Raw genomic sequence first — 13,555 nt, 5'->3', positions numbered from 1 at the left:
CAAAGTGTATGTGTATGTTTATTTACTTACTTACTTATCTACCTATTTAATCTTAGGGTTTTGAAGAAGAGTTTCACCTGAGTTCATTTTTGTTTGCGTTGTCCTGCTTAACACACTTTATACATTTCCTTACAGAGACCATTTACTTTTTAAAATCTCTTACTTCTTGCCATTTGGTTTCTCTGTTTGCTTGCAGTACACTTTGGCATATTTCCACCCTGCCTGAGCCATTTTTGGTCAAGCTGCCTTTTTCAGTGCTTTTAGTTAAACAGATATGTTCTGTTTCACATTCTTAACAAATTATTTAGTGTTTCTCATTCTTTAATAATCAGGATTACAAAATGTATGCATGCTTTCCATTTTGACTAATGTTTAATTTATAAAGCTGCATATCTTAGTGATTTATGATACGTGCTGGACACTTGCTCCCTCTAGTGGTCTGTTGTGTTCATACATTCTGGGTTCTAATAGGCCATTTAAATACAGTGATCCCTCGCTATATCGCGCTTCGCCTTTCGCGGCTTCACTCCATCGCGGATTTTATATGTAAGCATATTTAAATATATATCGCGGATTTTTCGCTGCTTCGCGGGTTTCTGCGGACAATAGGTCTTTTAATTTCTGGTACATGCTTCCTCAGTTGGTTTGCCCAGTTGATTTCATTGGCAGATGGCTGAGAAGCTATCCAGCTTACTTTCTCTCTTCCTCTCTCTCTCTCTCTCTCTTGCGCTGACGTAGGGGGGTGTGAGCAGGGGGGCTGTGTGCAGCTGCTTCCTGAAGGACAGGCTGCACGGAGCTTCGCATACTTAAAAGCTCAAAGGGCACGTATTGATTTTCTGTGGCTCTCTCTCTCTCTCTTCCTGCTCCTGACAGAGGGGGGTGTGAGCTGCCGCCTTCAACAGCTTTGTACCGGCGGTGCTTCGCATACTTAAAAGCAAACAGCACTATTGATTTTATTTTTGACTGCTTGCTTTGCACTCCTTTGAAAAGGAAGATATGTTTGCATTCTTTTAATTGTGAGACAGAACTGTCATCTCTGTCTTGTCAAGGAGCACAGTTTAAACTTTTGAAAAAGAGACAAATGTTTGTTTGCAGTGTTTGAATAACGTTCCTGTCTCTCTACAACCTCCTGTGTTTCTGCGCAAATCTGTGACCCAAGCATGACAATATAAAAATAACCATATAAACATATGGTTTCTACTTCGCGGATTTTCCTATTTCGCGGGTGGCTCAGGAACGCAACCCCCGCGATGGAGGAGGGATTACTGTAAATGTTGAGCTTGGGTTGGTGGCAGGATTGGCACTCCAGCCACAATAAAAAAACTCACACTGTTCCAGTGTGGTGCTGTGTTGTCACCTGCTGCAGGGCAGCACTCGGGTCCCAAGCCGGGTGGTTCGTCATGTGGTGAGTGCGGCAACGCGCTGTATCTCCGCATGCTCCCAACCTCTCTCTCCTTCTCTCTCTTTCAAAGTACAGTGGCACGTAAAAGTTTGTGCACCCTTGCTTAAAATGTCTGTTACTCTGAATAGTTAAATGAGCAGAAAATGAACTGATCACCAAAAGGCATAAACTTAAACTGACAAATTTCTTTAATATTTTAAGCAAGTTTACATTTTATTTCCATCATTCACAGGTACAAATTATTAAAAAAATGAAAAGGGCCTGAAGCAAAAGTTTGGGAGCCCGACATGGTCAGTACTTAGTAACACCTCCTTTCACAAGTATCATATCTTGTAAACACTTTTTGTAGCCAGCTAAGAGTCTTTCAGTCCTTACTTGGGGTATTTTTGCCCATTTATCTTTGCAAAAGGCTTCTAATTCTGCAAGAATCTTGTGTTGTCTTGCATGCACTGCTCTTTTGAGCTCTATCCACAGATTTTCAATGATGTTTAGGTTAGGGGACTGTGAGGATCTTGGGAAAACCATCGGCTTGCACCTCTTGAGGTATTCCGTTGTATATTTTGAGGTGCGTTTCAGATTATTATCTTGTTGTAGGACCCATCCTCTTTTTAACTTCAATTTTTTTACAGATGGTGTGACATTTTCTTACAGAATTTGCTGGTATTCATTTGAATCCATTCGTCCCTCTACCAATGACATATTCCCTGTGCCAGTGGCTGCAACACAAGTCCAAAGCATGATCAATCCTCTCCCATGCTTAATAGTTGAAGAGATGTTCTTTTCCTGGAATTCGGCACCCTTTTTTTCATCAAACATATCTTTGTACATTGTGGTCCAAAAAGTTCTTTGACTTCAGTCTACAGAACTGTTTCCAAAATGCATCAGGCTTATTTAAGTGTTCATTTATAAACTTCAGGCGCTGAATCTTGTGGCTAGATCCCATGAATAGTTTTCTTCTGCTGACTCTACTATTAAAGTCATATTTTTTCAGGTGCACCAGTGCACCACCACACCAGAGTCTGTTAAATCTTCCTGAAGGTCTTTTGCAGTCAAATGGGAGTTTTTATTTGCCTTTCTAGCAGCCCAACGAGCAGTACTTCAGAAGGTTTTCTTGGTCTTCCAGACCTCAACTTGACTTGCTCCATTCCTGCTACTTGCTGTTTCTTAATAACATTACAAACTGAGGAAACAGCTACCTGGAAATGCTTTGATATCTTCTTTGTGAGTATCAATTATTTTATTTTTCAGAGTGCTAGGCAGCTGCTTAGAGGAGCCCATGGCTGCTGATGGCTGGGACAAGGTTTGAGGAGTCAGAGAATTTATACAGCTGTGCAATTTGTATCACCTGGGGTTTCCTAATGATGACTGTGAACAAGTCATAGCACTAATGACATAATTAAGGTTTTAGATCTTGGTAAAAGTTATCTGAGACCCCAAATATCTTGGGGTGCCCAAACTTTTGCATGGTGTGCCTTTCCTTTTTTTAATTGTACAATTGTACAAAATAAAAACAATACAGTAATCTTTTATAAAATGCTGAAAACAAATTTGTCATCCTTAACTGAATGCCTTTTGGTGATCATTTCATCTTCTGCTCACTTAACTATTCGCCGTAAGACATTTTAAGCAAGGGAACCCAAACTTTTGCATGCCAGTGTAAGCTTTAGAACCAGTTTTTTCCTATTATTGCGACTGCATGGGTCTCATATATCCCTAATACATTCTGCTTGATATTGCCTTTTCGTCTAGAGGAGTTGTGTTTGCCTTTTTGCTAATCCTCCAGGACATCCCTTTCTCTTGGAAGTTCAAAAGCCTTCAGCATGAGCTGAGTTGTGTGCCTTTTTATCCCCTGTAAAATATTGCAGATGTCTTCCTAGGATTTATTTCAGTCTGTTACCCGTGCAGGTTAGGATTTTAATAGAACCAACCCCAACAATACAAAGAAAAAGAAAAAAAAAATCATTCTCTTTCAGGATAAAAACTGGATTCAACATTTAAGTTTTTTTTGGTAACTGATACAAATGGCACATTTTTTTTTTCCCTAAGACTTTTTATAGTTCATAAATTGCTGAAGTTGATATAGAGCCATGGCTTTCTCAAGGGGTGAGCGGGCCCAGGGTATAATTGGCGTAGAGGAGGGTTGGTTGATGGGGGGTGGTAGTGTCGCAGGTTTCAGACTCTTGTGTGGACCGCTATGGTCAGGGAGTAGCGCTGAGGTTAGTGTAGTTGTTGTTAATTCTATCAGTTCCTTTAGTTGTTTCACCAGTGTCCTTGCTGTCACAATTACCACCAGTATCCTTTTTTTCTTTGCTCTTAGTTTTACAACAGACCTTTCAAAAGTCCTTTTAAGTGCCACATTTTCATCCACTTCTTCTGCTTTGTTTTTCTCATCTGCTGCCTTAGCTATGCCACATTCTGCAATTTACTTTTAGCTTGCAATGGATGATGTAGTAAATGTTTGACAGATGTGCCTCCAGTTTTGAATAATACATCTGCTCTTCCATTAAGTTCAGATATTATTGTGGGTAAAAATAAGAGTTTTGTATAACACATTATTAAAATGCTTATGTATTTATTTTTAATGTGAGAGTGAAGAGGGGGTATGAATTGGGGAGTAGGAGGAGGTGGCAGCCCACTTTGCCCCTCCCAGAATGACTGCTCTGTATGGGGCTCATGTGTATAAAGTGATTTGAGACATGGGTACTGAATTAAAACTGATTTCTACAACTTTTTTAATTAAAAACTTTTTAAGTGCATATGTTGTCCCACTTTAAAGTAGTTTCCATCAAAAGCTACACTAAAGCATTCCAGGTTTCCTAGCATTTTATGAACTAAACTTTATGAGACTCTGTTAAGTATATAGGCGTATTCTCATTAAATGTCTTTCATGTATCTATATATGCATACTTGGCGGTGGAAACAATATAATAATGGTAAGCTGTGGTTATGTATCAGTAGCCCAGGAAAAGAAATGTTGCTACCAACATTAAAGGCATGAAGGGCACAATGCAAACTGAATAAATAGAAACTGTTCTCCCCAAAAAGGAGTGACACTCCCTTCCTGTATTACATGAAGATACAGACCTTCCAAATCATCATGGCAACTTTTATGCACAGTTTGAGAAAACTGGTTCTGTACTCGGTTCATTATCTTCACCACAATCTTGCACAGAGAGATATTGTAGGCCAGAATTTGCATTAAAAAAAAAAACATAAAAATGTTCAAGCTGCTATTCTCTTTCCTTTGGCCTTGAAAACATTTGTACATGTAGCCCTCACATAACTGAAATCAACCTCAAACCATTAAATAGGTCCAGCACTGTTGACCACACCAGTATTGACAGTGAATTGCTAATAACACTTGTGGCACGCGGCTGGGGGTGGCACCCAGCCGGGACGCCCAGGAGGACAGGAGGAGGGCTCATGCCTCCTCCAGACCACGAGGGGGAGACCGCCCTGGTTCCTTTGGGGGCCACGGGTACAGGGCTTGGAAGCCCAACCCTGTAGGGGCCCGTGGTTTCCGCCAGGGGGTGCCCCCATGCCTGAAGGACACACCAGGAAGTGCTGGGGGGAAGAAGACTGGGAACACCTGGAAGGCTTCCGGGAGCACAGCCGGCACTTCCGCCACACAGGGGAGTGTCCAGGGAGTGTCAGGAATCACCTGGAGCCCATCCGAGTACTTATAAAAGGGGCCGCCTCCCGGCAAAGGAGGACTGGAGTCGGGTGAGGAGTGGACAAAGTTTGGAGGCAGGAGAGTGGAGGCAGCCTGAAGGAGCAGGCAGTGAGAAAGAGGGACTTTGGGGGAGATTGGTGCTGGAGGCACTGGGTTGTGCACGTACGAACTTGTATATAGTGTATAATAAACGTTTGGTGGACTGTACAGTGGTGTCCGTGTGTCTGTGTCCGGGCAGCTTATCACACACTGAATTTGGATTTCTGTGCAGATAATGTAGTGTCAGAAAAAATCCTAAAACCTAACATGATCAAATTCAGATTTGGGTGGATATGTAAACATAAAGTGTAATGTAAACACATGTGAATGTTTTGTGTATAGGAATTGAATGGTTAAAATATAATTACATGTTACACAATGGGGATGGTACAATGATGCACTGGGTACCATTGTTATGTTACAGATCCAGTGTCCTAGGTTCAAATCTTGTACTCAGTTTCTGTCAGTGCAGAGTTTGAACATTCTCTGAATGTTTTGGAAAAATCTAGTTTTCCTTCCCCAGGCCCCAAAAGCCATACTGGTTAGTTTAATTGGCAGTTCCACATTGGCCCTACATAAGTGTTCCCTGTGATGAACTTGCATTCTGTTCATGGCAGCTTTCAGTACAGTGCTGCCAGAATAGGTTGTAACATTCCTCACATGTTTTGTTGTGTTATGTCATGTATTATGCAATAAGACGACGGGGGCTGGACACATTTGCCTTTTGAGAATTCACCGGCATGCAAAATTTTAACTATGTACAGTGGAATTCGTTAGCAAGAACTCAACATCAGTCCATCTATTTTTCCATTCATTTTTGAAAGCTGCTTAATTAAAATTTTGTACTGCAAAAACAGCCTATGGATGTTAGCACTGGGAACAAGGCTAGACCCAATCCAGAACAGGGTGCCAGTCCAACATATGGCCCGATAACATCCCCTCCCACAAAGAGCCAGTGTACAGTAGAGTTGACACTTGTCTCACTATACACATATTTGAAATAGTGAAAAAAATTCTGAGAACATAGACTTGAAAACTGTGGGATGCAAAAATCAAACACAAGCACTTAAAAAGGCTAGTATTTTGTACTATTCACCATGTGGGTAAAGGTTATGGGATTTTGCTTAAGCTATATGATGTCCTTTAAAAAAAAGCATTAAAATACTGCATTGTTTTGCTCCATGTCACAAGAAGGACAGCCACAAACTGTGCTTATTCAAGTGAAAGAGACAAATCATTTAATTATAATAAATAATGGGATTAAGAGGGAACAATATAAAGATTTTTTAAATATGGTAAATGTCAACTGTTACTGCTTTTTAGAAGGAACACAGAGGCACAGAAAGAAAATGTTAAAAGCTAAACTTAACACAAATTCCAAATAGAGTTGTGGGAGCTTCCACCTGTTTCTCAGCTCACAGGTTTTATATATTTGAGCATAGGTTATTTACACTTACTGTTAATACTAACAACTTTTTGGAACAAGGACATTGCTGTTAATAGTGCAAGAGTATATCCTATCACGGACTTGCACTTTATGCAATTGGTTCCTACCTTGTTCCTGATACTGCTGTGACTGAATCTGCCACCCTAGGCCTGAGCTGGTTCATGTCATTTTTAGAATGGATGGATGAATAGTCTGCATGTGAAAGATACCCTGTATCACATACATAGTAGGAAATAGAAAAAGGAAATAATAAAAGCTTTTTGATTTCCTCAAAAGTTAAACTAAACTAAACAACAGAGTTTTTTTTTAACCTTTTGATTTTAACGGCCATATTAATAATTGCATTTTTTAACTTATTTTCAGGAGGCATGCAAGATTTCAACTATTTACAAGGGAATTGCTTTGAAGTTACAATGGAGCTAAGTTGCTGTAAATATCCACCAGCAAGTCAACTGGCCAAAGAATGGGAATATAATCAGGAGTCGCTTGTAACGTACATAGAAAAGGTTTGATTTCAGAACCTTGGCTTATTAAATAAAGTTCCTTCTTTTGTAAATTTTCCATTTTCCTTTATATGGGTAACTTTTAAATGATTCTCATATCTGTTTTAAAAAGCACAAAGAAAAGATTCATAACACGTTGTAGAAGATGAAGAATGTGCCATTTTTCAGAAGTATTATTATGTCATAATAGTTTGAATGATAAATACATTAAAAACCCACTTGGTTTGCACATTAAGTTGTAGTATATTAATTTATTTAATACATGGAGCCATCAGAGAGAGGCAAAATAAGTAAACACTTACTGTTTAAAGAAACTTTCTTTTTAGCCAGCAAACTGGCCTGGCAACTGTGTTGATTGTGGCCATCATTAAGTTATGTTGATTTTCAACCATGAAGTAATTAAAATAAATTTGTAAAGAACACATGCTAATGTTCCCTAAAACAAAAGTAACATTAGGTTTTCAAGATTTTTCTTGCCACCCTGAACTGTTACTTTGTTATGCTTTATTCAACATACTGTTAACTACTTACACACAAAATTACACCTTCTATTGGCTAACTAAAAAGATTACAATATGCAAGCTTTTGAGGCAACGTGGTCCCCTTCTTCAGGTAAGATGCCTGATGTTGTAATCTTTTTAGTTAGCAAGTAAAGGGTATCATTTTAGTACTACTTACACACATAGATAGATAGATAGATATTTATTGTCTATCTATCTATCTATCTATCTATCTATCTATCTATCTATCTATCTATCTATCTATCTATCTATCTATCTATCTATCTATCTATCTATCTATCTATCTAGCTAAAAATAGCATGTACAATAATGATGGGACCCTTTACTGAATATATTGTTGTACAACCTTTACAGGCAATAACTGTAAATGAACAATTCCTGTAGCTCACAATAAGACATATGCACCTGTCAGCAGGTAGTTTGGCTTATTCTTCCTGAGTGAGCAGCTCCAGCTATGTCTGGATTGAAGGGTGCCTTCTCCAGACTGCATGTTTCAGTTCTTTCTATAGACGTTTGATAGGATTCAAATTAGGGCTCATAGAAGGCCACTTCAAAATGGTCCAGTATTTTGTTATTAGCCATGCTTGGGTGCGTTTAGCTGTGTGTTTTGTGTCATTATCTGGTTGGTGAATCCATGACCTGCGATTAAAACACAGTTTTCTGACACTGGGCAGCATATTTCACTCCATAATGTTATGAGATTTAATTGTTCTTTGCACCCCATGCCAGGCACAGCTAACATCCCAAAATATAACAGAGCCTCCTCAGTGTTTCACAGAAGGTATGGTGTTCTTTTCTTTAAAAAAAAAAAAATAATTTTTTTCATCTTTGGACATAGAGTTTGTGACTTGACAAAAAGTTCCAGTTTCGTCTCATCTGGTTAAAGGACATTCTCCCAGAAACATTGTGGCTTGACAATATGCATTTTAGCAAGTTTCAATCCGGCTTTTTATGTTTTTCTTTCAACAGTGGAATTCTCTTGGGTCGTCTTCTATTGAGCCCACTGTCACTCAAAAAGCAATGGATGGTGTGATCAGACACTGATTGACCTTGACCTTGGAGTTCCACTTGCATCTCTTTGGAAGTTGCCCTTGGCTTTTATCCTACCATTCTCACTATCCTTCTGTCCATTTCTGGGGTTGTTTTTCCTCCTGCAGCCATATCCAGAGAGTTTAGCTACACAGCCCCATGGATCTTAACCTTCTCAATAATTTTTGCAACTGTTTTCTTTCTGATCTCCTAAAACAACTTTCTCCTTTGTTTTCTCTGGTCCATGTTCAGTGCGGGACACATGATGATACCAAACAGCAGAGTGACCTCTTTTCTCCATTTAAATAGGCTGAGTGATTGATTGCATGATTGGATGTGTGTGTGATACTAATTAAAGAAAATAACTAGTTTGGAAAAAATCATTCTCATCCAATTATTTATGATTTTCTTTTCAGGGAGAACAATAAATGTGTCTAGGTTATTTTTAGAATTTTTTAGTAGAATAATCAATACTCTATCTCTGTTCCCACTTGCTTTGCTTTACTTGATGACATATCAAAGGCATGCAGGTACACATGGGACATTAGCTTTTTATTTAATCACTTTTCAGATGGCAATGAGCTGTAAAGGTACCAATAATTTGTCCACATCTGTACAGTATATAAGCATTGTGAAAACATAATAATGTATTAACTACTGTGCATAAACAGATTGCCATTTCCAAAAGCATCCAGTTTGAGTAATTTAATTAATTAAACAAGCTGTACCTCCTGCTTTAGAAATATAAAATCCATGCTGTTTTATTTATGGAAAATATCTCATTCTAATTTACCACTCTGAGGATACTACTATGCTTTGGTGCTCTCTTGCTATGGTTCCACTAACTCCAAAAGGGACAGAAAGATAAGAGTAATTAAAATTTCTGCATGCTTAATGGATGACCATTTATGTAAATCACTTTCAAATGTTAGTTGAACTACATATGTAATTACATCCTCTGGGTTATGAACTTAACTTCTTTTTTAATATTATATTCTATAAACACACCTGGATGCTTCCCAAGAAGTGCCAATAAATGTGGGGAAATCTTCTGTGAAATGTACAGAAATTGACCAAAAATTAAATTTGTTTGTCAGAAGTTAGGGAATTAGCTGCTTATTAGCTGCAGGTTTTATTATCCATTTTATAAACTTTTTATTTTATAAAAGTTCTCAAATGCTTAATGTAAAAATTAGGTGTGGAGGACCACAGTATATCATTATAAGGCTATCTGGATTCTATGACTGAAATTTGTGTTTTTTGCTTGATTCCAGGTTCATATTGGAGTAAAGGGCTTTGTGAAGAGTGCTGAAAACTCCAGCGCAATTTCTGATGCTACTATTGTAGTGGCTGGGATAGCACATAATATAACATCAGGCAAATTTGGAGAGTATTTCAGGCTACTTTTGTCAGGAACTTACAACATCACAGTCTATGCAGATGGGTACGTACAGTGTCTATAAGAACCTTCAGTTGAAATTAAGGCCATCTTTAAGACATATTAAGCAGAGTAATCAGAATTAGATGTTCTGGAAAGAATGTTTGGTACTTCTATCACAGGAGATCAAATGATTTCTAGTTTTTTTAGTTCAAACCAAAGCTCTGGAGTGAAGTAGTTGCCATTTTTTTAGCATAGTCAGAATTGCAAAAGTTTTTATCTGGCTCCAACTCTAGCACTAGACTCTTAATTGCTTTAAAAAGTAGAAATATAACTCCAACCATGACAGCTGTCACATTTTATTTGGTAGCACACTAATAAGAACACACAATATGCCAACTGCATAAGTAATTTAGCTTCTACTGAATTTCTTTACAAGAATGTTGGTATCTGCACCAAGCTGGGCAGAAGTGGCTACAATAAACGTGCAAGGAGACATCACATGTTATGAGTTAACTGACAGTGCACCTTCAGGGTCTTTGTATGTTACCTGCACATTACCTGTTACCTGTTCCAAAAAAATCTGTTCACGGCTCCTTTTTATTTTAATGAAAACAAATCTGCAATATTTTTACAGTTGCATCAACAAAGCATAAGCTGCACAAAGCCTTTAAAAGTTACAAAAGCATAGGGGCAAACGTCACACAATGTCCTACTTCTCCCTGAAAAATACTTTGGTTTGGCTGAAGAGCAGTAAACACAGCTCAAATGGTTCACCTCCTTGCTATACTGGCCAGTTTTGATTGTCCTTGACATATCTGCCAGCTCCATTTTTCTAATATGACACCATAAAAATATTGGCTTTATGATTGGCATTTTTAATACATAAACAAGCTAGAATTTTTTTACAGCAGCAAATTTGTTCATATTAAAAGCAACATTGAGGTTTGTTTTTTTTTTTTTGGTTATTTTTATTTATTGGAGGTTTTTTTTATTGCACATTATAGGCAATTTGTGCTCAGAAAAGTGTATCTGTGGTCTTTGAATTTTGCCTGTCTTCTGGCAGTGTGGCCAAATAAGTCTTATCTTTGACTTTTCTTCCCAGAGCACATTGTTCCAGAAGTCCTGGTCTTGGCCTATGTGTTTATGGGCAAACTTTAGTCTTGTCCTAACGTTTTTTCTGGACAGCAAAGGTTTTCTCCAGGCATACCTCCCAAGTAGACCTGAATTGTGCAGCCTCTTTCTAAAGGCAGACTCTGACTTTTTGACATCAACAGGGGCAAGAGCTACCTGTAGGTCCTGTGATGAAATTCTGGGGTTCTTAGAGAATTCTTTCAGCATCTTGTGTTCTGCTCTTGGGCTGAACTTGCTTAGGTACCCTGGCCTAGGGAATTTGGCAGCCATTTAAAATCTCTTCCTGTAGATGATCTTCTGGACAGTGAAATGGTTCATTTCCAATTTTTTGGATATCTCATTAAATAACTTGCTTTCTGAAGTCCTCACTGAGGATGGTGGTAACACTTCAACAACAAATAGCAAACCAAACTAAATGTCTGATGTTTAAATAAGAGCGGTTAAGACAAGATCCTCTATAATAACGCTCAAATCATTTATACCTGATCTGGTGCACTGTTTCTAATTTTAGAAATGTGAAAATGTTGGGGTGTATTTAATTTTTTCACATGAAAAAATTTTATTAATGTGTATTTGAACTGCAAAATGTAGATGTGGCATGATGTTTGTTATATCACTTTTGTCTGTAGGTATTGTTTAAATGAAGATTAAATCATAACATGTCAACATGTTATATGTTGAAAAAGGAAAAAAAACATTTAATGGGGTGAACTTACATTTTCACTTTAAAAAATATTTGAAATGTATGGAGTGCATATAAAAGGTGTAAGAAGCACTGAATGTCTTTCTGTGGCGAAAAATGTTCTAACATATGAGAAGAAATTTGCCCTTAACAAGTTTCCAACCATGTCCCTGTGTTCTTCTTCACAAATAACAGCTGGGATCCACTATAATAAGTTCTTTTATAATTTTAAACCTCTTAATCTCCATTTGCTTAAACTGAAAAAGTTTGATTATACCTCTCAGTCCTGAATTAGCTTAGTCACTCTCTTCTTGTCTTTTTCCAGCACTTCTGCGTCTTTTTTGTAATATAGAGACTAAAACTGCATCCAGTACTAAAGGTGAAGCCTCACTAGTGTGATGTTTACCGCCCTGAAGTTGTACACTACACAGTATGCTATATACTGTAACCTAACATTTCTATTAGCGTTCTTGATTGCTTCTGTACACTATCTTGATGTAGATAGTAATGAGTCCACTATGACTACTAGATCCTTCTTATAAGGTGTACTTTCAAGTTTCAAACCTCACATTGAGTGCTCAAATCTATTTATACTTTCTTTGTGTATACCTTACATTTATTTACATGAAGTTTTATCCAACCTAATTCTGCCCAAGCCTGTGTGCTGTTTAGGTCCCTTTTTAACACTGTAGCTGATTCTGTGTTATCTGGCCTTCCACCTAGTTGTATATCATCTGCAGCTTCTTTTTTTTTATCCTTACCTACATCATTAATGTATGTATAAAAGGGAAGCGGCTCCAGCACTAAACCCAAAGGGACACCACTTAATTCTAAAAAAGGTACCTCTCAGCATAACCCATTGGTTCCTATGTTTGAACCAGTTTTGTACCCACTAATCTTTCATGTATTACATTATCAAAAACCTTCTAGAAATCAAGATAAATACTAGATGCACCTCTCTTATCACATGCTTTTATTGCTTCTTCATTCCTGAATATTAGTAAAACATGACCTTTCCTGTCCGAACCCATGTTGACAATTTTCAAATACAACTGTTCTAGACATGTACTGCTCGATCCTTTTCTTAATAATTCCTTCCGTTAACTGTAATTCATGTTAAACTTACTGGCCGATAGCTACTTGGATCAGCCCAATTACTCCTCTGGGATAATGTTTCTAGTGTTCAGACTCTAGAAATGTCCCCAGTGTACACAAATATTTGAAAAATAGGCGTCTAGGGTATAATTATATACAGTTAGGTCCATAAATATTTGGACAGAGACGTTTTTCTAATTTTGGTTCTGTACATTACCACAATGAATTTTAAATGAAACAACTCAGATGCAGTTGAAGTGCAAACTTTCAGCTTTAATTCAGTGGGGTGAACAAAACGATTGCATAAAAATGTGAGACAACTAAAGCATTTTTTTAACACAATCCCTTCATTTCAGGGGCTCAAAAGTAATTGGACAATTGACTCCAAGGCTATTTCATGGGCAGGTGTAGACAAGTCCGTCTTTATGTCATTATCAATTAAGCAGATAAAAGGCCTGGAGTTGATTTAAGGTGTGGTGCTTGCATGTGGAAGATTTTGCTGTGAACAGACAACATGTGGTCAAAGGGGCTCTCCATGCAGGTGAAAGAAGCCATCCTTAAGCTGCAAAAACAGAAAAAACCCATCCGAGAAATTGCTACAATATTACAAGTGGCAGAATCTACAGTTTGGTACATCCTGAGAAAGAAAGCA

The 13,555-nt window shown here is 37.9% G+C and overlaps 1 protein-coding gene across 1 annotated transcript in view; it reads left to right on the top strand.

Annotated features, from left to right (window-relative positions):
• Positions 1–13,555, top strand: part of cpda (carboxypeptidase D, a) — an 83,916-nt gene that overhangs the window by 19,823 nt on the left and 50,538 nt on the right. The window contains exons 3-4 of the mRNA XM_028806904.2: positions 6,925–7,067; positions 9,889–10,058. Of these exons, the coding sequence (XP_028662737.1) occupies positions 6,925–7,067; positions 9,889–10,058 (313 nt within the window). The remainder of the gene's footprint in view (positions 1–6,924; positions 7,068–9,888; positions 10,059–13,555) is intronic.

This window comes from Erpetoichthys calabaricus, chromosome 8, assembly GCF_900747795.2.
Source record: "Erpetoichthys calabaricus chromosome 8, fErpCal1.3, whole genome shotgun sequence".
In the NCBI taxonomy this organism is placed as follows: Eukaryota; Metazoa; Chordata; class Cladistia; order Polypteriformes; family Polypteridae; genus Erpetoichthys; species Erpetoichthys calabaricus.
Note: the sequence above shows the minus strand (reverse complement) of the source record. Positions and strands in the feature narration are given on the sequence as shown.